The sequence below is a fragment of the Blastomyces gilchristii genome (assembly GCF_000003855.2).
Source record: "Blastomyces gilchristii SLH14081 genomic scaffold supercont1.1, whole genome shotgun sequence".
NCBI classification, from domain to species: domain Eukaryota; kingdom Fungi; phylum Ascomycota; class Eurotiomycetes; order Onygenales; family Ajellomycetaceae; genus Blastomyces; species Blastomyces gilchristii.
In genome coordinates, this window is record NW_003101682.1 from 3,186,834 (window position 1) to 3,213,685 (window position 26,852).

The 26,852-nt window shown below is 46.8% G+C and overlaps 8 protein-coding genes across 8 annotated transcripts; 4 read left to right on the forward strand and 4 right to left on the reverse strand.

The window, feature by feature from the left end:
- Positions 1 to 7: 7 nt before the first annotated feature.
- Positions 8 to 7,501, reverse strand: BDBG_00482 (DNA polymerase epsilon catalytic subunit A). The gene is made up of 3 exons (XM_002629190.2): positions 6,456 to 7,501; positions 6,252 to 6,388; positions 8 to 6,196 (listed from the first exon to the last, which is right to left on the reverse strand). The coding sequence occupies exons 1-3, from the start codon at positions 7,061 to 7,063 to the stop codon at positions 243 to 245; spliced, it is 6,699 nt and encodes a 2,232-aa protein (XP_002629236.1). The 5' UTR covers positions 7,064 to 7,501; the 3' UTR covers positions 8 to 242.
- On the forward strand, positions 7,451 to 8,616 carry BDBG_00483 (uncharacterized protein). Its single transcript, XM_002629191.2, has 2 exons — positions 7,451 to 7,841; positions 7,908 to 8,616. The coding sequence occupies exons 1-2, from the start codon at positions 7,502 to 7,504 to the stop codon at positions 8,165 to 8,167; spliced, it is 600 nt and encodes a 199-aa protein (XP_002629237.1). The 5' UTR covers positions 7,451 to 7,501; the 3' UTR covers positions 8,168 to 8,616.
- On the reverse strand, positions 7,863 to 9,421 carry BDBG_00484 (uncharacterized protein). Its single transcript, XM_002629192.2, has one exon. The coding sequence runs from the start codon at positions 9,197 to 9,199 to the stop codon at positions 8,408 to 8,410; it is 792 nt and encodes a 263-aa protein (XP_002629238.1). The 5' UTR covers positions 9,200 to 9,421; the 3' UTR covers positions 7,863 to 8,407.
- A 34-nt stretch (positions 9,422 to 9,455) lies between these two features.
- On the reverse strand, positions 9,456 to 11,684 carry BDBG_00485 (nucleolar protein 56). Its single transcript, XM_031719905.1, has 3 exons — positions 11,203 to 11,684; positions 10,018 to 11,137; positions 9,456 to 9,952 (listed from the first exon to the last, which is right to left on the reverse strand). The coding sequence occupies exons 1-3, from the start codon at positions 11,364 to 11,366 to the stop codon at positions 9,929 to 9,931; spliced, it is 1,308 nt and encodes a 435-aa protein (XP_031575823.1). The 5' UTR covers positions 11,367 to 11,684; the 3' UTR covers positions 9,456 to 9,928.
- On the forward strand, positions 11,439 to 13,916 carry BDBG_00486 (T-complex protein 1 subunit zeta). Its single transcript, XM_002629194.2, has 7 exons — positions 11,439 to 11,731; positions 11,782 to 11,876; positions 11,930 to 11,951; positions 12,020 to 12,061; positions 12,116 to 12,136; positions 12,208 to 12,381; positions 12,434 to 13,916. Exons 1-7 carry the CDS (start codon positions 11,690 to 11,692, stop codon positions 13,658 to 13,660), a joined length of 1,623 nt encoding a protein of 540 aa, XP_002629240.1. The 5' UTR covers positions 11,439 to 11,689; the 3' UTR covers positions 13,661 to 13,916.
- On the reverse strand, positions 11,945 to 15,491 carry BDBG_00487 (histone acetyltransferase). Its single transcript, XM_002629195.2, has 2 exons — positions 13,791 to 15,491; positions 11,945 to 13,707 (listed from the first exon to the last, which is right to left on the reverse strand). Exon 1 carries the CDS (start codon positions 15,160 to 15,162, stop codon positions 14,035 to 14,037), a length of 1,128 nt encoding a protein of 375 aa, XP_002629241.1. The 5' UTR covers positions 15,163 to 15,491; the 3' UTR covers positions 11,945 to 13,707; positions 13,791 to 14,034.
- A 603-nt stretch (positions 15,492 to 16,094) lies between these two features.
- Positions 16,095 to 19,663, forward strand: BDBG_00488 (uncharacterized protein; the record flags this gene model as incomplete). Its single annotated transcript, XM_002629196.2, has 2 exons — positions 16,095 to 16,565; positions 16,652 to 19,663. The coding sequence occupies 2 exons, from the start codon at positions 16,095 to 16,097 to the stop codon at positions 19,661 to 19,663; spliced, it is 3,483 nt and encodes a 1,160-aa protein (XP_002629242.2).
- A 347-nt stretch (positions 19,664 to 20,010) lies between these two features.
- BDBG_00489 (asparaginyl-tRNA synthetase) lies at positions 20,011 to 21,910 on the forward strand (the record flags this gene model as incomplete). The annotated part of the gene is made up of 3 exons (XM_031719906.1): positions 20,011 to 20,303; positions 20,435 to 20,555; positions 20,633 to 21,910. The coding sequence occupies 3 exons, from the start codon at positions 20,011 to 20,013 to the stop codon at positions 21,908 to 21,910; spliced, it is 1,692 nt and encodes a 563-aa protein (XP_031575824.1).
- Between the last annotated feature and the right edge of the window lie 4,942 nt (positions 21,911 to 26,852).

Here is a 26,852-nt window from a genome sequence, read left to right on the forward strand (position 1 = left end):
TCAGGTGATCAAGGTCGCGCCTTGCTACGAGTACAAATATTATGTACAGGAGTACAGGAGAAATAAAAAGTACTAAGGGATAACTAGGTCTACTAATTATTCAATTCTTCGTTTAAACAATATATGCAAAATCTCCATTGCCTCGTAATTTGATTAAAACATTAGACCTAGCAAACCGTGTAGAATATCCTCCGGGAAGCTAGTACACAAGCAGAAGCAAGGAAGAAAAATGGAATGAATATCTACATCCTCTCCAAAACGCCATTCGTAACAGTCGTCAGCATCTTTAGCCCATAAAATTCGGCTACGCTCTTGAAAAGACTCAACCTCATTTCGATCCCACTCAGGTCCACCGTCGCAATCCAACTCCCGCTACATGAACAGTGCTCCATGAATTCGCTCACTCGGAGGCTCCCGCATTTCGAGCATTTCAGGTCTTGTGTTTGCCATTCCACGACAAGGCCCTGTACCTGTCCGATTAGGCGCTCCTCCAAAGAAAGGCGGTCATATTCGGTGCCGCAAGACAAACAGCACCAAGGTTTACTTCCGGCACTAATGCTTTCGGCGTCATTCTCGGGTAATATATCACCATCTCGACATAAGTCCAAATCCCGCGTCATGGTACAATGATTGCATATCAACTGTGGAATCTTGAGACTCCCGCTTGGATTTTCGAACCTCCCCGCATCACTGAATTCTTTAACCTCGAACAGGGCGAGCAGTTCGCGCCGAAGGAGTCGCGTTTCCAGAGTAGTGGTCTTACAGAGGCTCAGAACTTGCATGAGGGATTTAACCAACTCAAGTGTTGGGTTGCGTTCGGGTTTTGTTGCACGCCATGATGCGCCAGGGAGTGTGGGGAATACATAGTCGGAGGCCAGTTCAGGATGAAGGAGCTCATCACGTTGTCGCCGTATGAGCCCTGCAATTTGCCTCTTTAGTGGCTTGGAGAACGATTCGGTGAGTATTGAAGTCATCTCCCCAGAGTCAAGGTCAGTAATTGATTGGAACGGTAGCTGCGTGGCTCTAGGAGGGTCTGCCCCTCCGCTATCAATAGCGGGTCGCTTCAGCCCATGCATGAGTTCAATGTACTCAACCACCCATTCGAGGAAGACGGATTGTAAGGGTGTTGGGAGGAACTTGCTCAGCTGCCAATGCATGACTGTTTCAAGTTCTTGGTTCTCAGCTTCAACGACCTCTTGACAACCCTTCCCACCGAAATTGAATTCGTCGTACCAAACAAGATAATCCCAGTACTCCTTGATTTCCAAATCCAGGAAATGAAAGAGTGGCTTCTCCTTTATTGATTTGAGGATATACTGACTGTAAGCGTACGCGTTCCCCACTTCAGCCTTGGTAGTTTGAAGTAATAATCGACTAGGGCTGGCGAAGATTATCTGGGAACCCACTCGTCGGAAATCAGTCATCAGTTGTTGAAATGCCTTCTTAGACATCATTTGCACATGGTAATGTAGTGACCGGTCATAGAGGAAAGAGTCCGAACTCTCCACCCATCGAATCAAATGTTGGACCATGATATCAGCCATTCCATTTCCTTGACAGGCCTCCGCCCACCAAGACTTCACCAAGTCACGCAAGACAAGAATGCCTGCTGAAGCGAAGGCAGTATCCGAATATAACACGCCTGTTCCGTCCGAAGCTCCCGCTTCGTTCGGCGTAACAGGATTCAACAAAGTAGATTCGCTTCCCTCAAGTTCGTTGATCAGAGATGAAGTGAGAATTGTATTGATTGCGAGGTTCCGGATTTCGAGTTCAATGCAGACAGAGGAATAGGCCCCTGGAGTGTTCCTTGAGGGCATATCCACCTTCTGCATCGGTCCAAGGATGTCATCCTTTTCATAACCGGCATGGTCCGGGAGGGGTGAAGGAGACCACCATAGGACTATTTTATTTTGTTCCAGCCGTCTTGCGTATGCAATATCAATCAAATACTTGGGATCGTCCTTTTCTAAATTGCAGATAGGCACATCGCCATATCTTGCTAGTTCACCAAGATGGAATAGCCATGAGTCCAGAGCTAAATAGTGCATTACTATTTGCTTCGCAACAAAGGATTGCCAGCCGAGAGGGGGCAGATCGTTATCTGATGCCTCGGATCTTAGAGGAAGAACCGGATGTTCTTTGATTATCGGTATCTCCTGCATCAATTGGCGCCTTTGGGGAGACTGAACGACCAGCATAATTGCCTGATTGCTTTCGTTTCGGAATTTCTTGATTAGATCGCCAACCTCAAGGAGGGCCTTCCTCCTCGTCGTTACTTGAGTTATCTTGAAATGGATATTATCTTGATAGTCGAAGATCTGTTGCCAAGATTCGCCCGCATGCTCCTCGATTTTCTTCTCGAGCGCTTCCCTGTATATCTTATCGACGTTCGGAAAACCTTGCACCTCTCTCAGCCGTGTAAGAATCACAATATGGGCTTCCTCATTCCGGCTCGAGCAAAGAGTGAAAACTTGTCTGTCACCAGAGACAACGTGGTAGAGAAATATATACTCCAAAGAAGGGTCCACCAAGTACTTTTGCGTTGGTTGTTCCGCGCGCAAAAGTGTCGAAAGTTCGAACCCATTTTCAAGACCTTCTCCCAAAACTCCCCGTTGAGTCTCATCGAAGGTACAAAGTGTGCCAAGTTTTAAAACAGCCCGAATGCTCAAAGGGACCTTCTTCTCATAGACTCCTTCGACACTCGGATGGTTTAACAATATAGAAATTTTGTCAGCTTCTTTCAGATAAGTGTCTTCTGGCATAGTTATTTTGAATAAATGGACAGATGGGTGACCATTGGGTAACGAATGGTTGACTTTTTCCACAGAACAACCAGCCAAATCGACATCAGGAAGGTCATCACGCTTTAGGTTAATGAAGATGTGCCGTGGCACCTTGATTGTAAGCGCGTGTATCTTGTGGTCAATGAGCACAAACATTCTAACTTCGCCAGGGATATCAGTTTCTTTGAGCTGCAAGATTTGCCATGTTTTAACATAAACAAGTTCAGCCTGGTTCCGGAAGAAGTTACCAATCGCGTTAGTGGTCGTGCTCGTTCTCTCACCAAAGAGCTTTCGCCGGCGGATTCGAGCCTGTTTTTGGATTTTCCATTTCTGTTTTTGATACTTCAACCATTCTTCGTAGTCTTCAGTAATGGATGGCATTGTCGTTGGAAGGCTAGCGAATGGGTCCACTTGGCTTGTTGAGTTCTCAGGTACTTTTCTCTTTTGTCCACTCTTATTAACTGCGTTTTGCTTATGTTTTTGTGCCGACTGCGAGACGATATCTTCAATATATCCGCTGGCCGGTAAACGATGATCCATTATGTTGGTCGGTAGATCAGATAACGGGGTTTTGTCGAACAAGTCAGTCATCTTCTTTTGTTTCAACTTGTCGTCTTTGATATTTATTCGTCGTTGGAGCCACTCTGGATGAGGTATTCGTGGAACGGGATTTCGGACTTTTTGGAGAGCAGCAGGAATGGTTATGAGCTTTTGAATCACAGAGCCTAATCGTTCAAGATAATAGTCCCAGTCAATGATCGTGCGCGGGTCCATATCTCCAGGATCATCCTTTAACCATTTCCGTAGGAAGAAACGTTTAACGTTATACTCGGCGGAAAATATCGCCACAGGTACGGCGCGGTCAGTAATAGGAGAATTCTTTGGCTTTGCAGATATGATATATTTGCAGTTCAGACCTTTGTCTTTCACCATCTGATCTCCCAAAAACCCTGCAAGTCTTTTCGCGGTGGTGATTGACGTAGATTTTTGGTTGCCATATTCCTCCAATGTTTTGGACATATTTCTGTTTTCGCAAATTAAGTCGATGAGTTCCTCGTCCGCCAAGGTTGTTCCGTGCATATGTAGAACATCAAGCCATCTATTCGCAACCTCAGCTACAGCCGCATAGGTTTCAGCAAGAGTCGTGCCTTCCAGGAAGAACTTGAAAATCTGGGTTTGGAAGATCTTGATCAGTTTCAGCTCTCCTCTTCGTTTGACCTCGAAACCTTTAAGTTCAGCAAGAGAACCGTCATGATTAAAAACGGCGTATCGTTTCTTAAGATTCTTGTTTTCCTCTTTCGATGTTGGAAGGATCATAGCTCTGTAAGGACCGTCCACCTCGAAAAAGATAGAGTTGTCGCTATGCGTCTCGTATCTGAAAGTTTTCGGGTCCGCGAGCGTTTGGTATTGGTGATTGGTAAATCGTCCGTGAACCAGATGGTTGAGCATGACGCAAGGGTATGAGATTGGCAATTTTTTCCCATTTTTTAAAGTGAAGGCGAAATTTTCAGGAAACGTTCCTGGAAGCATACACCAAATGCCATCGGTGTCGAGTTCCAATGGGCGGCCAATCCGTTCTATTAATTCCCTGGCCATCTGGATAATATGGGCGCCAGTAAGACATGTCACGCCTGCCATTTCCATTGAGTACCAGCGTGAACCTTTTCGCATAACATATCCATAAAAGCTGTTCAAAATGACCTTGTGTGCCAGTTGGAGGGAATCAAAAAGGATAATCATTTTTTTGGCCTCCTCAACTTCAACTGCGGGAGCTCCAGCAGCCTTTAGCGTGTCGGCCTTGCCCTTCCAAACTTTCTGTTGACCTTTAAAGTCATAACGCCGGTCTCTAAAATTTCGAACTGTATCAACGTAAAAGGGATTTTCCCGCTGACAGATGATGGCTTCCCGCTGAATGGTTTTGCTTTCGTATAATCTGTGGTATATCTTTTTGCTGTAGTCCTGCAACCGCTTCTTCACAATGGCAGCTTGTTCGCTCGTGGTCAGTTCTTCAAACCCCCTCATTGGGCTCTTTTTTGTTTTACCCGGGAATTTCTCGTTTGTCACAGCGCGTCGAATCATATTATATTCATCCCGCTTTGCGGGAATATATTCACCTCTCCAAGACCAAGGCATACGTCTATCGCATGTTTTCCCTGGTCGATTAAAATCACACGCCGCACAGTCAGACTCCTGGATCATAGAGTCTGGCTGAAGGCGGTTGGTGGTCATGATGTTAGGATACATGGATGCAACGTCCAAATGGTATATCGATGGTCTCTCGTTCCTATTCGGCGTCTCCTTTAGATTGAGCAACTTTTCTATAATTTGAGATTTAACCTGATCATAATTAGTAACATCATCAAGAGACTTTTTCTCCTCCACAACGATACTAAATTGCAAAGCGGCATCAAGATCTCGAAGAAGCTCCTCAATTGCAGCTGGCTCGATGGTGAAATTGACTGGAATATCGCTCCTGAAAACGCCGGCTTCAATACTTTCCACATGACCTCCGACATAAGTTTGAGAATCCAACAAATGGCCGTTCCAGAACGCTTCGGGAGGCTCTGTCTGTTTGTTTGGCAAAATGATGTTCCCTCTGTATGCTTGAACCATAAGTAACATCTCACAGAGGGTTCCGGTGCCTTTACGGAGGACGTCGTCGGGGTTAAGAGGAATAATCGTACAGAGAGAGAAAATAAAAGGATGGATGTATTTCATGTAGAGGTAATATGTTGCCACGGCATCGGAAACGGAATATTCAGCTAACGTCTGGGGGCGTTCGCTCGCGTATCTTGTCATGACCTCTGGGTCAAGCTCGTCGGGATCATAGCCCAATTTCGCCACAGTGACGGCTTTAAGACCTCGACTTCCTTGAGGGAGGTAGCTGTCTCGATTGACCCATGCAAAGCAATCCATATGAACGCAATAGTTGCTTTGGTAGATATCCTCACTATTCTTCCGAAACCCAATTTCAGCATACATGTCAATCCCTTGCACGCTAGCTCGAGCCTCAACAAACGGCCAGTCAAAGAAGTCACCGTTGTAAGTTGCAATTACAGTAGGTTTCACCTCCTTAATATGAGCAAAGAAGCGTTCGATAACCCTCTTTTCATCTGGTTCATTAAATATAGTAAACGGGCCATCGTACTCGGGCTTCGGCGTATACTCGAAATCGTCAATATCTTCAGACACGATTTCCCTATTCGTTATGAGATACCCTTGTCTGTCAATCATGTACGATATCATCATTATCTGGTCGATAACCGCATCAGGGAATTTCAGAGGTAGCTTGGTCGTCTCAATGTCATAAGCTAACACAACAGGGTCCGCTCGCGTAAGCCGGTCCTCAATACAGCTTAAAGAAATTACCCCGTTCTTCGACTGGACTGTATACCACTTTCCGATCCGAATATCTAACGGTGGATGTGAGACAAATTCAACGTAACAAACGGCAACAGCGGAGTATACCTTTATCAATAGAAACTCGAACGTGATAGGGAACATCATACTCTCGAATGTCAACAATATACTCGCCAGCATCTATAAATGCATTTTGAGGTTTATCATTAACTTCTTCGTCGAAAAGGTCAAATCCAACATTTGCGCTATATTGTCCCGTTAGCGAAAGGCAGAAAAGGGCGGAGTCACGTTGTGACGCATAGAGAAACGAACCTAGCCATCTCCGCGTATGTGTCCATGGAATTCACATTCTTCTTATTTTTTTGCGCAAGTGGTAATATCGATTTACGGACTCCCAGCAAGTCTCCAACATTAGCAAAGCTAAGTTGCAGGAACCTCCGCTTGTGACCGAGGAGATGATTCGGCATCTGGAGATCTTCCTTCTCAACCAGCTTAACGCTTTTCACCATGCCTTCGAACATCCTTTTGCACCATTCCTCTACCTCAATCTCATGACCTCTCTTCGTCGCGATCAAGAAGTACGGATCATATTCGATTGTGGCTTTGAAACTGGTCCCATTGTCTTCCAGGAAGTAGTATTCAACACCAGCCCGTCCTCCAGGCACCTTTGGGTCCTCTATTATGGTGCTGTGCATGTTAATTAGCCAACCAGTCCTTGGTTTTCCAGATTCGAACCTGGGGAACCCCATTGTCTCGTCAATGCTGTTTGCCAGCCTAACTGCCTGGTACTTCTCATCTTGCGATGTCGCTTCGGTTGATCTAAGGGAAGAGGATCCGATGGTTTTCGCGCGCTTTGGATTGAAGGATGCCGAGCTCGATCTGAATTTAGTCCCATACTTGCTGGGTTTTCGTAAAGTCATATCTGTAGCGTTCTATGGCTCGCCGATAGCTGCGAACAAGAGAAAGAATCGATCGAGTATTGTCACTCTACGCAAACACACGGGGGAAATAAGACAATTATAGATCCATTGAGAAAGAAGAGAAAAGAAAAAACAGTTATCGTAACAAGGAAAATAGGCGTTACCAATCGTACAAATGACAGCTCGGGATTCTTTTGTCAATGTGCTTGTGCTTCGATCTGACGGTAGAATTATTGTCTCTCATCGCGTTTCGCGTCGCGTCAAGTTCGGCGATCTCGGACAAATTATCCCTTTTAGGGTTAAATTGGGAGCCAATAGTTTGTTCACAAATAGCCTGCCAAGCCCGGAATAACTAGCTGCCGGGTCTGAATCGTCACCTGGTTGGCGGTAGACGTTTCATTAGCTAACGGTGACATTGCTGTCCAGCGCAACGTCGATATGGCGGAAGACTCACGGGATACACAATCTCCAACGGGAGACACCTCCAATGTCCCTCCAGAATTCTCACCTACCAAGAAACCGAAACATGAGTTCCCCAAGTCGCAGGCGGCGAAGATGTGGGAGGAGTTTGGAAACCCGGAAGAACCCATTAACCTGATTCCTGGAGCATATAACTCGGCGGGAGGAAAGCCGAAAGCTGCGTCATTTAGAGATGCCTTCCAGTCAATGTCTTTAGATAGGCTACTATCGTTTTACAAAGTGCCTTGTGCGCGCGACTCTCTCCTAGTTGGCATTGGCGCCGGTTTTGGCGTTGGCAGTCTCAAAGCAGTGCTTGGTGGTAAGTGATCAGTAATCCAACTATCAGAGATTCTCCCATGCTGACTCCATTCGTACAATGAAATAGGACTTCGCGCAGCATGGCCAGCCTGTAATTGGGCCGTTGGAACCTTCGCAGTTGCCTCCATAGGAATGTATGAATTTTGCCAGCGGCGAAGGGTTCAGGAACGTGACGGGATTAAAGAGGCTGTGGAACTTATGCGAGATCTCAAAATTAAGAAACTAAAGGAACGAGAGCGGGCAAAGGCGGAGGCAGAAGCGGCAGCGGCAGAAGAGGAGCGGCGGCGCAAAAGCTGGACAAATCTGTCGAATTACAAGTTTTGGTAGGCATACATACAGGCGCAAGAGTCGGGAGTTATTGTGTCATTCCAGTATGTTGGGGGAAAGCCGGAGTGAAAGGATATATCTCATTTGTATAAAACATAGCCATGTGGCACTCCACAATTTCTGTATATTAGACATGCATATGATTTCATAACAATGGAACGAGATTCTTAATCTGGTTTCCGAATGCCTCTGAAGTTGGCATGGCACAGTCGACATATCCAGCTCAAACGTATCCGATTGTTAATCCTCCGTAGCTATGTCAAATTTGACCTTTTTATAGACCTGTATTTTGTTTTCCACATGCTCGTCCGCAAGAATCCCATCACGGCGTGATTTCCGCATCTCTCTCGCCTCCCTCGCCTCACGGCTCTTCCATTCTGCCACCTGCTTTTTCCTTCTCTGTGATCTATCCCACACAATCGCAGCTGTGGGCTTGAAACCAATTCCGTTAATTCCGTACCCATCATCGTTCGGATCAGTAGGTGCATACCCCGTTATTTCCGAGTCGCGCCAAGTAAACGGGTTTTCATTGACATCGCCTGAAAGTGGTGGAGATTTTTGACGGGACCTGTGTTTTTGTTGTGAGCTGTGTTTGGATTGTTGCCGTGCCGGAGCTGCGCTCGTAGCTTGCAAGTCTCCGCCATCTGGTGATGCGAGGGGTATCTTCTCTTTTTCCTTGGTGTCGGTAGGGGTTACAGTCGGTGCCGCATCGATGTTTATTGTGCCTTGTACAGATGGCTCCTCGTCCATTTTATCTGTCATCTGTTTGTCATCTGACGCACCATGGCTTGCGCTCTCAAACCTATGGGTAGAAGTTCCGTGCAGGTCAAGCTCTCCCAGCTCACCCGCTACTGAGATTTGGGGACTATTCCCCCCAATGGCAGGGCTACATTCATCATCAAGGTGATCATCCTTTGCGCTTATCGACGTAACAGAAGAAGCAGGGGACGTTGAAGCAGTCCTTAACCTATAGTCTATGTCATCGCGTTTGCGCTTCGGTGACTTGTGGGGAGTCAGAATTCCGGTCATCATTGTGGTGGGGCATTAGGAAATGATGTGGTGGAATTCTAGACTTTTAGCGATCAGGGGTTGCTGATCACAAGGAGGAAAGGCATGGTGAACAGCCACCTGTGTTAAACGAGGGGTCCATGATGAGTCGCTGGAGTTGGAAAGATGGGGAATAGGGAGAGGAGTCAAGAAGACGAAGAATGAGACAGTGTCAGGATCGACGACCACGCCCGTTGAGCCGTGACGAAGACATCTGACAGAATCCACATAATACTAAACCCTGCATTCTTCGTCACTTGTCCACACAAATAAAGAACTCGAAAATGGATACTATTCTTCAATAACTAGTTAAAAGAATCAAATTCAAAATTAACAAAACACCGGACTAAATATATTTGACAAAATGCGAAACCCTTTTCAAGACCATAGAAAACAAGAGACAAAATAGCACATATCGAACATCCGTTTACAACGCCCCAATGCAGCAAAATACACCCAGTTGACAATGGAATACACATAATCACGCTTTCGACTTCTTCTTGGACGATCCTATTTCGCTATCCCGCTTTCTCTTCTTTTTCGGGGTCTCCTCTGCTTCGCCGACATCGGACTTTCGAGACTTCTTCTCTTTCTTTTCCTTCTTGTCTTTGTTTTCCTTCTTTTCCTTCTTCTCCTTCTTGCTCTTCTTCTCGACCACCTCACTTGAATCCTTCATCTCTACATCACTATCTGCGCCATCCACTTCGATGTCCGCTAAAACAGAGTCCATGGCATTTTCTGCAAACAAAAACAAGTCAGCACATGTAATTATATCAGCATCGAGTAGTGAAAACAATACATACCATTGCAACTTCATTCTTAGTTGGTGCAGCTCCAGTGGCGTAAAATTCCAGTCTTTCCTCGACCTGCTGCCTAAGGGCGTTGCCAAACTTGGTGGACGGTGTTTCGGAGAAGTTATCAATCCTCGATGCGATGGAGCACTTGTTGGCCAAGAATCTGGAGATTCTGCCTTTGTTCTTGGGACCGGCGCGGCCAATGAAAGACGAATGGTAAAGTAATCCGTACTTGGGGGTATTTCCCTTGGTCTTTAAAGCTCTGAAAAGAGCTTTCTCCGCACCGAGAATCTGGACGGTGGAGGCTGGGTATTTAGAGAGGTTGGTCAAACTACCCGCATGCGAAATCAACCGCGCACCGACAACTTCGCCAATCAGCGCTGCCAAGTTTGGCGCAACGACGCTCATCTTTGATACCAAATAGGCGTGCAGGTTTTTGCGATAAGTCGACAAGCTCACAACACGCTTAGCAAAAGCAAGTACATTTTCCATGTCAGTTGGTGAGATATCTTGACCCATACTGTGCTTGGCCGCATCAATAACACTCCTGGCAATACCTTCATCATCATCCACAATGGCAGCCAAATCGTGTAGCTTTTCCTCCGTCAGATCCTTCTTATTCTGGACAAAAAGCGCGACACGGGCGTAGCGCTGATTGTCCGATACAATTTTGATGAGCTCGGGGAAATGCCACGAATACCATTCCCTGACCCTCATAGAGAAGGTATTGATTGCTTTATCGAGCTGGTCAAGAATCGCGATTGCCTGGATGATATGGTTGTCATCGCGCTGTACTGAGAACTTGACCTTGGCTCTTGAATACGCGTGACCGAGACCAAGCTGGGCAGTGTTTAGATCGCCTTCACGGAGCTGCTTAAGAAGTTTGCCCGCATGTAGTCGAATACCTCGTAGCATATCCTGAACAACATCACTAGTGTCTCCAGTTTCGCACTCCACAAACGGGAACGCCGCCTTGATGCTTCCAGCGAGGGCTTTATCAGACAGACCCAGCACAACCTTCTTTTTCTTATTCGGTTTCGGCAAGTTCAAGTCCAAGAACGAAACGAGTGTCTCTGAGGCAACACCTTCCGAAATGTCGTTGATTTCGCCAAGGGCCTGTTTGTTGTTTCTTTGCAAAAAGTGTCAGGTAAAATTGCATTGTATACGCTCCAAAATATCGATTGGGAGACATACTCAAAGGGCAAGAAACTCGTCAATTCAACCATCTTCCCGAATTTCGCAAGGTCCTGTAGGTTCTCTTGCACTTCCTTCAGTTGATTTCCCACAGTATCGGCCTGGTGGACAACCTTGAAAATCGAGTAGCCCATTGGGCCCTCGAAGAGGAGAAAATCGGCCATCGCAGGGGTATAATCGATTAAAAAAAATAATTGAAATAGAAATGACTTCCAACCCACGCACGAAATAGACCGATTAGAGTGGTTGACAGGCCGATGAGGCCGAAAGCGATGAAAGTTGCGATGGAGTTGGTTCGGGAAGGGCAAATATTTTGCAGCTCTATTTTTTCGTCCCTGATCGCACTAGCGCGGAACCTCAATGTGGGATTTCCCAAAAAGAAGCTTAAATAAGTGACCAAATTCCCACATCACCGCATCGCCACATTTACTGTCTGCTATTGTTGACTTCAAGGGTCGCATTTCGAATAACCCCTACTTCAGACATCATGTCTGCGACTCAACTGCTAAATCCAAAGGCGGAATCACGAGTAAGACTCCAGGCGTCCAGTTCCAATGTGCCTTGGCTAACTTCTTCTAGCGGAGAGGGGAAGCTTTGAGGGTCAACATCAGCGCCGGCGAGGGGCTTCAAGATGTCCTGAAATCGAACCTTGGTCCATCAGGGACTATAAAGATGTACGTCAGGTTCCCTGAATTTCGTTAATAGCCTACTAACAAGTCGAATACAGGTTGGTTGACGGGGCTGGTGCGGTACGAATATGGAGATATATGCATCCCACGATGCTCCTGTGCACTGATACTGATGACTTGTAAAATAGATCAAACTTACAAAGGATGGGAACGTGCTTCTTCGAGAAATGGTTTGTACCTCTTCCCTCCTATTTACGGATTTATTTGCTAACTTACTGATATAGCAAATTCAAAACCCTACAGCTGTAAGATGCCGCCACACTACCCCCCGTCCACCACCCGCCTTGTATTTCATTGCTTTTAATATATTGTGTAGGTCATGATTGCGCGCGCGGCTACGGCACAAGACGATATTACTGGAGATGGCACAACATCAGTGGTTCTACTTGTCGGGGAGTTGCTCAAGCAAGCTGATCGATATCTATCCGAAGGTTTGCACCCGCGTGTGCTGACGGACGGATATGAAATTGCTAAAGCCGAAGCACTTAAGGTATGGTTTTAGTTTAGGGTCATGTTAAATACGAATTCTAACAACTTTGCAGTTTCTTGACTCGTTCAAACTTCAGAGAGAAATCGACAGGGAACTTCTCCTCTCCGTTGCCCGAACCTCCCTCTCCACGAAATTGAACGGTGCCTTAGCCGAGAAGTTGACCCCTTCTATTGTCGATGCGGTGCTTGCCATTCACAGGCCTCCTAATAAACCTGATCTTCATATGATCGAAATCATGAAGATGCAACATCGGACCGCGTCAGATACCCAACTCATTCGAGGTCTAGCCTTGGACCATGGAGCGCGTCACCCAGATATGCCAAAACGTGTCGAGAATGCCTTTATTTTGACGTTGAACGTTAGTCTGGAATATGAAAAGTCTGAAATTAACTCCGGTTTCTATTATTCCACCGCTGAGCAAAGAGATAAGCTGGTTGAAAGCGAAAGGAAATTTGTGGACTCGAAGCTGCGCAAGATTGTCGAACTGAAGAAACAAGTTTGCGGCGATGATCCAAAGAAAGGATTCGTTGTTATTAACCAAAAGGGTATCGATCCTTTGAGCTTGGATGTGCTTGTCAAGAACGGAATACTTGCACTGCGTAGAGCAAAACGTCGAAATATGGAACGGTTGCAACTGGTATGCGGTGGCACTGCGCAGAACAGCGTTGACGACCTTAAGCCTGAAGATCTAGGGTGGGCAGGTCTAGTGTATGAACATCAGCTGGGTGAGGAGAAGTTCACATTCGTTGAAGAGGTCAAGGATCCGAAATCCGTTACCATCCTCATCAAGGGTCCCAACCAGCACACGATCACACAGATCACCGAAGCTGTTCGGGATGGTCTCCGCTCCGTCTATAACACAATAGTGGATGGCTGCGTTGTTCCAGGAGCCGGTGCATTCCAGGTCGCCTGCGCTGCTCATCTTTCGTCCGAAGCGTTCAGGAGAACAGTCAAGGGCAAAGCCAAATATGGTGTTAGCGCTTTCGCTGACGCCCTTCTCATTATTCCCAAAACCCTCGCAGCGAACTCCGGCCACGATATTCAAGACTCGCTTGCGGCATTGCAGGACGAACAGAGTGAAGGAAATGTTGTCGGACTTAACCTCACGACAGGCGACCCGATGGATCCGGTCCAGGAAGGCGTATTTGACTCCTTCAGGGTTCTGAGGAACTGCGTCGCCTCAAGTGCCGGTATTGCGTCGAACCTCCTGCTTTGCGACGAACTTCTCAAGGCAAGACAGATGTCAAGGTCCGGCGGTCCCGCTGGAATGGATGAGTAATCTAGGGATATTAAGAAGGGCGGGAATAGATGCATGATAAATAGCTGCTGTATTCGCATAGATGCTCATCAGTTACCTAGCTAGGTATCTTAAATAATGCAATGAACGAAAAGTTGTTAGTCATGCTTACACTTCATTTTCAAAATGAAACCAATCTCTGCGCTCACTACTTTCAATATGTAAGTTAATATATTTTGCTTTACAACTTGAGTATAGCGTTCACGTAAAAGACGAAAGAGTATTCATGAAATTGGGGGTATGGACATCGGGTATCTTCCTAACTCGTAACATTTCCCAAACCAACTAACGAAACGCCTAAAGACATAACGCCGTTCTATTCCCACCATACCTTGTATATAATATGCTCCAACGCATTAAACGCCGCCATCTGTCTCCTGGTCCTCCTGGTCTTCGTCCTCAGGCGCCCATTCACCCAAGAATCCTTCTTCTGCAACTGGATCCCTTAAATCAACTCTATGAATCTTAGCCCACTCCAAAACACTTTGTTTCCTTACCACCGCAGCCTCAGCAGCATCCGCATCTACAGAGCCAGTTGTCGTAGTCGTAGTTGTGGTCGAGGACGGCAAGGGAGCTCTTTTACGTTTCTTCCCCGACTTTTCTTGCTCCACGATCCTCATCTCTTTTAATGCAGTAATGACATCTTCAACGAGCATTCCTGTTGCTTGGCCAATTTCGCGCACTGTCATCTCCTCCCGAGCATGTTTCCTCTTCGCACCCTTGGAGCCTCCAGCTATCGGCCTGGACGAGGACAATGCGGATGCAATCTTCCGCCCATAAGGATCAGCACCAGGCGGGCCTAACAGGAAAAATCTCGAGATCCTTTCCTCCCAAAATCTTACGTAGCTCTTCCGTCCCATCTCACTGAGTGGTCGTTCTGGACCGCCAATCATCCCCCCTTCCCACTCCCACGCACTAAGTTTATAACTTACACCCATAAGTAGCTTGCCTAGTTGTTTATGCTGGTAGGGTGGGAAAATCAGGATGCATGCCAGATTGTTCGCATCCCATGACATTTTCTCTTTTGAAAAGTAGCCCAGCACATGATAATCATTGGCGTCCCGCGGGTTGGTGAAGACGAGGATATAGTAGAGGAAGGAGGATACGTCGAAGAAAACAGATTTATGATCCAGGAAGAGTTTCGCAAACAAGGAAAGATTCTGTGCGTAGAGCTTATGATCCTCCCCATCAATCTCCCACACAGAATACCCCCGCCAGTCGTAAACTTTTGTACCGGGCGGCGTGCACCTGTGCTCGCAGAGGCGGGTGTGGTCTAGATACGCATCTTTGTCACATGAGTACCGGAAACACCATCGGCAGACATATAATCTATCCGTGTCCTTCCCAACCAGCTCCTCCGGATATAGGGAGTGAAACCAAGTCTTGAAAAGGACGTTGCCCAATACGACGTTTTTGACGTTGCGGTCGGGGCTTGCTGGTTTGGAGGAGGCGCGGGAGGCAGCGGAATGCTCATTTGCAGACATGATGACGTGGACCCTTTGTGGTACACAATGCGACAGGGGAGGGTTCGCTGGATACCGCAATTGTTCTGGGTGGGTGGGGTGGGAGGTTTCGGGGATTTAACGTGGCGGAAGCGTGAAATGTCGCATGTCGACAGCGGGTACTTCTGATACCTCACTAAAACGAGTCGGAGGGTCTTGTTGCTATTGGTATTCAGGTCAACTGTTCACTGGCTAACTGGTTATTCACCGAGTCTGCAATTTAAGCGCGAGTCGAATAAATAAGCAGTCCTTGGGTTTGGAGGGCCACACCTGCAACATGTCCCGGCCCCCCCCAAATAAAAAGGAGGGAGAAGGTGGATATCATGTGATAAGAAACAATTGTCATATGATTTCTAGAATAGGACTAGCTGCATCCATGGATGCCAAGGGGAGAGCGGGATGTCCCCTTGTTTGGTTTGGTTGGTTTGACGCGGGGAAATGAGGCTGCGCCTGCTCCAACCACTTCAGACGCAATGCACCATCTCTCGGCCACCAACATTAACCGCCACCCTTTTTATCGTGTTGCCTGGAGGTTGGAGACTGCTGTTTTCCACCGCTATCAGCCCGGAGAGAGACAAGATCCGTCTTTCATTTCCAAAAGCCCTTGGGTGCAGCCCAAACCACTAACTACCCTGAACAAATGCTACTGCCTAGCTCATAGACTCGATCCCGGGAACTGTGCTTTCGCCCTCGTTCAAGCAAGGCTACCCTCTCACCAGGCTACTATTTTCCTCGTTCGATCCATCCTTTAATCCCCTACCGTCACTAAATCGTCTTGTCACCCTTTGGCTCTCCTCATTTCTGCGTGAGATACTCAATACGGCGGTGGTTTTCTCGCACTTTTGGTTGATCAGTTTGGCCCTCGACATCGACCTTGTTTCGATCTGCTCTCGAGCCCATCTATACCGTTCACAATGCTGAAGCCCTTTCGTATTAGGGATCTTCTGGATCCCACTGTGGATGAGGAACTTGAACAACCCGATCGTTCTCCACAAGATGGACAAGACAATCCAGAACCGTTTCTTAGATCACCTTTTGATGCTGAACTAATGCCGGCTTATAAGCGGCTTGGTAATGATGAAGATGGCAAATTTCGTCCATATTTGACCCACGATATGCAATCAATCCCGTCTATGGGCACTGATGGAAAAACAGCCAAACGACGCAGCGACATCCTGGTCCCACCCAAGTTACGTTCCGACTACAGTGACCCTTCCAGCGGGGGAAGGAGAAATAACTTGACTCATTTGCTAGCTTCTGCACCACCAACAACAGATCGTCATGGTATCGTTCGAATTTCAGCTGAGGAATACGATGAAACAATTGCAGCTAACCCCCTAGCAAAACTGACTTATATGGATGAGGACGACGGAGATACAATCACTGTAAGCTGATCCATTATTTCTTTGCTTAGCCATTGAGTTTGGAACCTCCAATCATCCATGGATAGCCGTTAATTATGAAAAACAAGGTCGGTTCTGCGCTTGAACTTGCGGATCGCCTTAGCGAGCCCACATCGTCAGCGTTTTTGTATTCACCAGCTGTCCCTAGCAATGATCGAGAACATGAATGGCCCATGCATATCTTTGACATTAATCGTTCGAAATCCGTCTTAGAAATATGGAGAAGTTTTGAGAGCAGGACTTCCATGGGCAATAGACGGTTGAATACATCTGTATCAACTTATCATGAAGCCACTGCTCCAGAGGTGGCCGACGACAATAGCAAGGCCCACACCGAGCCCGAGCCCGTCTTCGAGAAAAGTAACGATGATCTTAGAGATCACTGGCTTCAACCTCACAAACCCCCACCATTTCCCCAGTCGACATGGCACCAGAATGAAAATGCATCAATTGGCCTAGTCAGCTCAGTGGACGGTGGTCAACCATCGGAGCTCTGTGCTTCAAGAAATATCGAACCTGTCCAACAAACCAGCTTCGAAAGCCAACATGACCATGCCAAGGACATAACTTCCGACACCCAGATATCCATCCCGTCGGCATCTATGCCGGGATCAAACCCTTGGACCTCGTTGGGTGCTTGGCCACTACGTTTGGAGTCGAATGGTTTGACACAAAGAGAGCCAGAAAGCCGCGAATCGCCTATCGAAGAAAACCTTCCCCTTCTGGCGTCGTTCGAGGCCGAACTATCGAGGATTATGCAAGACAAACTTGTTGATTCGTCTAGCAGAGTGACACAGGAGCAACTCACCGCAGAGACTTCCTCCCCGCAACCACCTGCTTCACAACCTGAATCGGATCCCTCATCCCAACCTTCACGCAAACCTGCCGAAGTGCTGGGTCAGACTATGCAAGCATTGCTTGGGGGCATTCGCCATCTAACCTCTGAATTGAGGTCTAAGCTTCCGGAAGTGGAACGCCGGTTATCGAATGCACACCGACACATTCCCTCAACAGTGGAGACAACTCTTTTCAATACCATCACCGCTATTGGCAGCCATGTTCGGAGTCTTGCAAATGCTATGCAAGCTGCTGCTACTTCGTCGAGAGCTGCTGCTGATAGCTCCAGAGAAGCTGATATTCTGGCCACTAACCAAATCGTGAATAGTCTCCACACTTTGGCGGGGGATATTGGAGAAATGGGTCGAACTCTGTTTGCCACCTTTGACACCACGCCTACAAACATGGGATCACACCAAGCACAGCCAGATGGAGAGCTTTCTCAAGGAAATGTAGATACTCATGACCAATCAAACCCTCAGCAGTGTACATCCCAGCCCAATGTTTCTGTGGATAATACGGCACCCTCGGACTCTTTGCCCGAAGTTTCTACTTCTCGAGTAATTCCAGAAAGCGAGAGGCAAACTGCTTCTCCACAAGAGACGCCCTCGGCCGATTCCAACCACAATACTACCCTATTTATTGGCAACCTCCATACTGCCGTTACTGAACAAGATGTTGAAACGGCATTTGCGAACAAGGGTTTCTTGGGGAAGGCCAACTTGCCCCACGATACTGCAACGGGGAAACACGCTGGGTTTGGCTATGTTGATTTTCCTTGTTCCTTCGCTGCATCCGGCGCTCTCCAGGCGCTCACCGGGAATCTACTCCATGGCCAGATTATTAATCTTGAATTTAGCCATGGTATCGACACTACTGATGATAGCACTGTCCAGCAGTCACCCAGACAAGCAGTAGAGGTTTCACCTCATCCCCTTACAGAAACCAATACGCGTCTCCGTATCCCTCGTCATCTCCCAGATATCCCCAGATCTCGGAGGATGTCCAGCTACAACCTTACGCAAACGCCGGCTGAGATCGATGCCAGTAACCCTAATGGCACCCCAACCGGTATTAGGCGGGCCAAATCTCTCGGGACTTTACGACGATCTATAGTTCATGATCATCCACGGCAGAGGATCAACACCCTGAAACATATCACAGAACGAACAGAAAACCAGGAGCAGCCAAATGCCGAAGCTCCAAGTTCACGTCGTCATTCCTCTAATCAGTCTGATCAACAGAGGCCAAAGGCTTTGTATTCAGCGGATGCCACGGACAATAATGCATTGACTGACCAACTCGATGGAGAGCCGGGCTTTTCCGCTCGTTACCCGTCCCTGGTACCTGATCCATATAAATACAATGGTAGCCAGTCTCTCTCCCCTCCTCGTCAAGGTCAGAATATTGCTCGCTCGCTTAGCCCAGAATCTCAAATGGCACGATTCCCAACTGTTTCCCAATTGGAAGCGTGTACCTCTACCATGCAGCAATCTCAACCCAGAGATGAGTTGAGACCTAGCAGATCTCTGATAGCTATAGATGGAAGTCCACTAAATGAGACTACTACTTCTGATGATCCTATCCGCAATCTACGCAACTTGCATCCAGCTCCACCGCCGACGGAAGGACGCGGAATTCCTGGCTCTTGGCCACCTGAACTGTATAATGCACAACTGATGGGACATCGAGCGTCTTCTCCAGCACCTCCCAGTGGACTCCGTCGTTCAAATACAACCATAGCCTCCGATCCGGCAGCAAGGCTTTCTGGACCCTTTGTTCCTTTCACTGAGCCTCATCCGCGTAATAGAAATTCTAATCTTCGGCGCAGCGCGACAGAACGTCAGCATCGCCGACCTGCAAGAGTGTCCTTTGGCAGGCATCGCAATGCGCTCGAAGGCCGGTCCGTCATTTACAATCCATACATCCCCCAAGGTCCAACAACAGACGTCATTTCCAACATTCCGGGTAGCTTCCCCGCGGAAGCTGCACCGGCCGTCCCTCCTAAGCCTATCCATCAATACTCAGAACGCCAGCCGGAAATGCAGGAGCGCAATCGGCTAACAAACGATATCGATCGATGTGTCGCTCACCTTGGGCTACTTGGCTATGGCTATGATTCGAGTCTTCCTTCACACAACCTGCACGTATATGCAGAAGCAGCAAACGGTAACCTAGAAGATGCTATTGAGATGATTGAGGAGGAGAGGAAAGCGTATGAGCAACGGGTAGTAATTCATTGATTGAGCGCCTTTGAAATCTATTCCGACTTATTTCCACTGTATTATTCAAATTGGCAACGGTCCATTCAGGGCGAGATCTTGGGCTTTTTTATTCCTTTTGTATTCCACTCTTTATTTAGTCTGCCTTTGTCTACCATCACGAAATTTATTTAACTACACAGAATTATCATAATGTTTCTGCTGCCCAAACCAAAAGTCACGGGAGCACGCGGGTTGCCAAGCAATTTAGAACCTTCAAAGAGCTCAACCAAAAAAAGTTGTAAACCAAGTATCCGAAACTAACCATCAAGACATACCGGGCATAATTGTTGTGCCTGAGAGAGAACCAACAAGCAAGCAAGCAAGCAATGCTCGTATGGCGTAGATGCCTGAGCACCTCCACCACTGCTTCGGCGATTGCAGGTCAAAAAGCCCCGTTGCTACTCCGATGCGCGCAGCTGTTGGAGGCATCCCAAACAACCCCCACCGCTGCTGCTGCTGATCATGATGGAGGCTCTAGTTCCTTGGACAACCGCCAGATTCGGGTTCAGGGATTTATTCGGTCTGTGAGGAAGCAGAAACGGTTCGCGTTTGCTGAGATATCGGATGGGTCAACGATTAAGTCGGTACAGGCGATTTTGACGCCGGCGCAGGCTGCTCGGTATGTCTGTCCGCCTTGGCAGCTTCTTTATTTCTATTATGATATGTGGTCCAATTGTGCGAGGTGAACTTTACAGCAATGAGAGATGTGTTTGGTTCGCTAATTTCTCTTGTCTCCTGAATCTTTGATAGACTATCGACCGGTTCTGCTATTGATATTTCTGGCGTGTGGCAACCATGTCCTGCCGGCAAAAAGCAAAGCCATGAGCTTCACGCGACAGAAGTTAAGATTACTGGAGAGGCGGATCCTGAGGTTAGTTTCGTTCCAATCTCTTTTATAGCTTGTCCATGATCTTTTACTAACATCCGTCCCTTTATCTAACCTGGCAGTCATATCCAATACAAAAGAAATACCACAGCCCAGATTTCCTTCGACAAATACCACATCTCAGGCTACGGACACCTTTCAACTCCCTCCTCTCTCGATTTAGATCAGAATGCATTTTCCAACTCGGACAGGTATTCCACTCCCGGCTCGGCAGCAATTTCGTGCAGGTCCAGCCGCCGCTGATCACATCGTCTGATTGCGAAGGTGCTGGGGAAGTGTTCACAGTGGCGCCAGGAGATAAAGTTGGGGACGGAGAGAAGGGGGAGTTCTTTCGATCTCCAAAATACCTTACGGTGTCAAGCCAACTTCATCTGGAGGCGTATGCGGCCGAGCTGGGAAATGTGTGGACCCTCTCTCCCACCTTCCGAGCGGAGAAGAGTGATACTCCACGGCATCTCAGCGAGTTCTATATGTTAGAGGTAGAAATGAATTTTGTGCATAGCTTGGATTCGCTCACGGATACTGTGGAGTCATTAATTCGTGACCTTACGAAACGACTATACGAGAGCCCAGTTGCGGAGGAAATATTTACAGCTAAGAGGACAGGGGAGTCTGGACAAGAAAATGTTGATCAGGGATTGCGCCCGCGATGGTTGGGCATAGTAGAGAGTGGGAAATGGCCTCGGATTACGTATACCAACGCTATCGAGTTGCTTCAGAAGGCTGTTGCATCGAAAGCAGCCACTTTTACCATAACCCCGGCCTGGGAGGAGGGCCTCCACCTCGAGCATGAAAAATTCATAGTCGATGAAGTTGGGAAGGGGTGTCCCGTATTTGTGACTCACTATCCGAAGATGGTGAAACCATTTTACATGGCACCTTCAATCGTGCTAGAGGAACCTTCCCCCGCATCGCCAGCAGAATTATCCAACCATGATCCAGCCCAAACAATGGAGACCGTTGCATGTTTCGATCTTTTGATGCCCGAGATCTGTGAAGTGGTCGGTGGCTCCATTCGTGAACACCGACTTCCAAATCTTATACAGAACATGCGTGAGCACGGGCTTATTAGGAAAATGCCTGAGGCGGGGCCAGACGCAGATTGTGCATCTTCTTCGTCACATTTGGCGGCGGAGCAGGGTTCGTCAATATACCCTTACCTCCAACCGGATGAATATATCGGCCCAATGCAATGGTATGCCGATCTTAGGAGATGGGGCAGTGCACCTCACGGCGGGTTTGGACTTGGGTTTGACCGGTACCTGGGATATCTGGCTGGCGTTTCTAGTCTTAGGGACGTTGTTCCGTTCCCACGACATTTTGGACGAGCTGAATGTTAAGGGATAGAAAAGGAAAGGTAACGAGATCTTCTTACCTTACTATCTAGTTTATAACCTAGATTTCTCCCTTTTTGCTATATGATTATCTCAAGCGAGAAAACTGTATTTTACGGGATATAAAGATATCTACTCTTTTTCTTATTTTGTCATAATCGATTTACCCATTGCTTCTACATGTCACGTGCACCTTATCACCGGGTTTGCCGGCTCCCTCTTGGGTCCATTTTCTCGTAGCTTGAACCTATTGTCTCACAATATGTTATGTATAGTTGTGTTCAAACTTTCTATCTCCAAAAGAGAAACCAAGACAGTCCTGGTATTAATAACCCTTTGCCGAATGTATGTATGTACATTATTATTCGTCTTGCTCTCGATAAAGCGCAGTGTTTTTCCAAGATTTCCATCTGCGCTCATTACCAGTCATTGCGTTACGTATTTTTGTTCATAAGGTTTCCTACGGCTGGCCCATTGCGTATCGACAAACAAAACACACTGCTCCTCGCCTCTTAACTAATGGATTCATCATTCAAAGTATGTTGTAGGTTAAAGGTCGCTTCGTAAGCTCCTAGAAACCAGTCAGTCAAGAGACGGACAGACCCCACTTCCATAACACAAAGCCCTTGTGACTGTTTATTCGCTTGATCTCCAATATTGGCTAATGACGGCTCTAAATCCCCAATGCGTGCAGAAGATCTGACCCTTAGCGAGGTAATCTTCCGATGTTAATGCCAGTAACACCGGCTAGGCCAGGGACAAGTTAGAGTCACTATTTTCATATTTTCAGAGGGTCTCGGTCGCAGAGCAAGCAGGCTGCAGATATAAACGACGCCACCAGGTAACTATGTCGTTGGACACATCATAAAACAATAGCGCATGAAAAAAACCGCCATGATTGTTATGAATCGCGCTATCATGTTGGTAAACTCGGATGTTCAAGTTTGAGCATGGACTCTAAACCTTATAAACGGTTAATTAACCTTAAATCATCCATCCCTTCCCCACCATTTATCCTCCCTGCATAAATTGTCCCGAGGCAGGCCTGCTTCTCTCCGGCAGCAGAAGTTCAGGTATCAGACCTACTGCCAACAAGTATCATACGTACCGATGAAGGTGCTCAAATGCCTCTTATTATTTTACTTTATTTTCCTAAATAATAAATAGGTTGATTCAACTACATACAAATGTGGCCGGGTGCAACCGCCGACGAGCCCCGAGCGTACAGTCCTGTGGGATAGGAGAGGCAAGGAGGCGTTTCTAGTTCATAATTATGCACCAGCCGCCATTGTTCCCACGAGCTTTTTGGTCGAATTCCGAGACAATTGCTTGTCTTTTGACCTCGCTGCCAAGACTGGTTTGAGTTTCAACGTCACGATTACATGGGATACAAAGACAATATTGTGGATTGCTCCGAGCCATGGCGTCCACGAGAAATACGGTCAAAGACACAGAGGCGAATACGACCGAGGAGTTGCGAAGGACTCAGGAGGCCGGAAGGAGGAGGAGGAGGAGGAGGAGGAGCGTCGGCCCCGATTTCTCTCTAGCCCACTACCAATTGTTATTTTTTTATTTTTTATTTTATTTTTTTGAAGTTTTTAACCTCTGCATGGTGAAATTTTGCATGGGCGCTAGTTCCCTTAGATGCTTAGCATGGGGAACCAATATGTGGGAATTAATTTCTTTTTTTTTTTTTTTAACGATGCTCTTCTTCCGTTGCTTCCGCCTTTTGCAACTTTCTTCTTTGATTTGGCGCTGTGTGGATACAGACCATTTATTTCATGGATGCAATCCTTGGTTCATGGACCCACACAATCTTAAGGTTATCTTGATGCCCCTGTTCGATCAGCCGCCCACCCTTGCTAGGCTGCTAACTGACACTGTGACTGGGGATACTTGCTTGCACAGTCGCACTTGCCACTAGCATGGTAACAACAAAAGTAAGCAAAATAATATTTGTGTCCAGCCAGCAGATAGTGGGCTTTCTGAAAGTTTTGGATACGAGAGGCCCCATATTTCTTTCCGAGGATTTATTGATGGTGATCAGAATGAGGCGTCCTTATTCTCTCACGCGGTTGTGAACCTTGGTGTTCGCAACCTTCTTTTCGTTAGTTGTTTCGTTGCCCGTCCGCTGCAGCTTATTCTGACTCGAAGATCATGAGAACGAAAATAAGCTTGTTTTCCACCCGTGTTACCGTCCATCCCGACACCTGGTAGCCTAAAAAACTATAATTATGCGCAGTGTGTCCCTTACAGCCCTTGTATTTACGTCGTCCATACACATATACATACATACAGTGCTGTATGATGAATATCTGGCGTAACGCTGCGTGAAATAAATACAGGAATCGTTCTCAACAAAGGAGCCCGCCATAACGTACTTCATCACTCTCTTGATCACACCACTTTATTGATCAATTTCACTTATTTGGTATGACATCAAAGACGTGATGTGATCAAGAAAGTGGTGAAGTACGTTCATGTAAACTCAGCCTTACAAATATGGATACTACTACCTTGCCAAATTTTGGTCATTCGACCGAGGAGTCGCCCAGTCATTCTATATATCCTGTGAGTAACCTGCTTCAGATCAAATGTAAGGGGCCCCTGAGACTTCCTCTTCCCATCGCCCATTCATGTATCAATTTCTCTGGCTAGGAGTCAGGAACCATTTACACAGTCAGAAAAGGACGGGACACTTCCTTTTCAAAGCTTTGAAATATTTAAACATCTAAGATTCGACAGTGCAACTCTATAGCTACAGTCAAGGCAACAAAACGGAAACTCTCACGCTTGCATTGCAAGGGGATTTTAATGACCGGTGGCGTCTGGAAAATCCTCCGTCGCCAAGCCTTGGCGTCAGATAAATCGACCCCGGCTTTGAATCCTTGGACTCCAGAGCTTCTACCCAAATCAAAGCCAATTATTAGGGTTTTATGCTTGAGGACCAGGTGCTGAGCCCTTGAAGTGGGGCGGAACTTAACACGGCGGTGCAGACAAAAAACAAATCAGCAACTCCGTTCAGCCCCGATACAATTCGGGCTCCAATATACGGATCGATCCGTAAAGAAGTTCCCTTCGAACCTCATGGCTGGGGATGGGCGGGACACAGGATAAGCTTAGGATCTTTACCGAACATTCATGTGACGTAACCCCGAAAGGGGGATTGCACTTTGCCGAATGGAGATAATTGAGGCCGCTCCTTTATCTCTCTATATATTATAGAAAAACCAACTTTTCCGAGTAAAATGCCCTGTAATGTGACCTCACATGATATCACATGCACCTCATCAAATCCATGAACAGGCTCTGTGGTCTGTATGGTATTAATCTCCAGTCTTTTCTTTACAGATGTTTTCTACTGTATTTACATTCTTTATACTCTTCTCTACATTCATTAATATACTTCATTTATTATAGAAAAACCAACTTTTCCATGTAAAAAACACTGTAATGTGACATCATGTACATCCTATCAAAAATATTTGAATACTCTGACTCATACAGCTCAGATCAATCTTCAAATCTTCATTCTTTTTTTTATTCTGCTTCTTTCATACATTCTCTACAGTACTTACATTTCTTATACTCTTCTCTATGTTCATTTTGTCAAATGCTCTGTAACATGATCTCATATGATGTCATATGCACTTCTTTGAATTCAGATGAGATTGAAGAGCTGGCTCTGCAGCCTGTACAGCTCTGATTAATCTGATAATGGTGATGGAGATGATATAGGATGGAAGAGAGTGATTAGGGTGATAGGGGTGGTCGGGGTGGTAAGAGAGAGGTAGAGGGGTAGGGGTAGAGGGTGGAAGTGGTAGGGGGGGCTGCGCAAGCAGCAAAGCGAGCGTAAGCGAGCGTTTGATGCTTGTAATAATGATGACCAAATATGGCCTGCTGCATTTGCGTCCATTATTGCTTACTCGCCGTGCTGCGGAAATGTCCTGCCAAATCCTGGCGGCAAAACGGGGCGGTGGAAGGTGTCGCAACCTAGACCTTAATTGAATGTACAGTACTCCGTACATACATGTAGTTCTATCTGTTGGTTTTGAATTGGCGACAGTCATCCACAACTGAAACGTGTTCATCCACCGTATTCTAGGTCTATAGGCGCCGCTTTGGATTATTCATGTCCCCATACTATCGGATCTCATTTAGTCCGGAGTCTGGATAATGGTTTGTTGAAGTAATGATTGAAAATTTTCCGCTGCCGGAAGATAGATGGGCTCTTGTCGAAATCCTCTGATTGAGTCTTACTTCCAGTAGTGGGATTATCTCCGAACACAGTCATCCTGACACATGATGACCAAGAAAAAATAAGCAACTGGAACCTTTCAAATAATGAGATAGTCAATGAAGTGCTGGATCTTTTTTCCTTTGACACTCAACAACCATGGCAAGGGGTAGATTCTAGACTTAACCCGGCCTGCTTCTTATGCTTCCGCCCCGACAAGCGTCGTCGCTAGCCGTGTGTTTTCTTCACATAAAAGCAAAAAACGAGGAAGATACAACAAAGCTTTGCAAGAACCACAAACGCTGTCCCTGTCGAGACTTTGATGATAGCCAAATTGGCGCCATGGCGCTGAAACCTCAAGTCACTGACGACGCACGGCCCTCCACTGCTTGGGGGAGCCATGGGAACCGTAAAAAGTAAACATACAAAATCACGGTCGCCCCGCTCGCTTAAAAGCTTGGCCGATATTTGCCGGCCCCACGTTTTAACTTTAAAATCTTAAAGGAACTCTAAGGAAGATGTTGGGGCTAAGGGCGACGATTCGCATCCCTCAAACCTGCTTAACTTGTCCAAAGCAGAACCTTGCAAGTGCTATATACATGTACGCATGCATAATATATCCAAGCTTGGGTCCTCCTTGGGACTTGAAAAACTGTTCAACTGAACTGGATACAGAGCCCCCTGGTCTTGAGGTATGGTTACAGGAAATTT

Coding starts and splice junctions, on each gene's coding strand:
- BDBG_00482 (XM_002629190.2), bottom strand. CDS start 7,063: ATGACTTTACGAAAACCCAGCAAGTATGGGACTAAATTCAGATCGAGC. Junction 6,389..6,455: donor ACATACGCGGAGATGGCTAG/GTTCGTTTCTCT, acceptor GGGACAATATAG/CGCAAATGTTGGATTTGACC. Junction 6,197..6,251: donor TCGAGTTTCTATTGATAAAG/GTATACTCCGCT, acceptor ATCCACCGTTAG/ATATTCGGATCGGAAAGTGG.
- BDBG_00483 (XM_002629191.2), top strand. CDS start 7,502: ATGGCGGAAGACTCACGGGATACACAATCTCCAACGGGAGACACCTCC. Junction 7,842..7,907: donor TCTCAAAGCAGTGCTTGGTG/GTAAGTGATCAG, acceptor ACAATGAAATAG/GACTTCGCGCAGCATGGCCA.
- BDBG_00484 (XM_002629192.2), bottom strand. CDS start 9,199: ATGATGACCGGAATTCTGACTCCCCACAAGTCACCGAAGCGCAAACGC.
- BDBG_00485 (XM_031719905.1), bottom strand. CDS start 11,366: ATGGCCGATTTTCTCCTCTTCGAGGGCCCAATGGGCTACTCGATTTTC. Junction 11,138..11,202: donor ACGAGTTTCTTGCCCTTTGA/GTATGTCTCCCA, acceptor CTTTTTGCAAAG/AAACAACAAACAGGCCCTTG. Junction 9,953..10,017: donor CTAAGAATGAAGTTGCAATG/GTATGTATTGTT, acceptor TTTTGTTTGCAG/AAAATGCCATGGACTCTGTT.
- BDBG_00486 (XM_002629194.2), top strand. CDS start 11,690: ATGTCTGCGACTCAACTGCTAAATCCAAAGGCGGAATCACGA. Junction 11,877..11,929: donor CCATCAGGGACTATAAAGAT/GTACGTCAGGTT, acceptor AGTCGAATACAG/GTTGGTTGACGGGGCTGGTG. Junction 12,137..12,207: donor AAATTCAAAACCCTACAGCT/GTAAGATGCCGC, acceptor TATATTGTGTAG/GTCATGATTGCGCGCGCGGC.
- BDBG_00487 (XM_002629195.2), bottom strand. CDS start 15,162: ATGTCTGCAAATGAGCATTCCGCTGCCTCCCGCGCCTCCTCCAAACCA.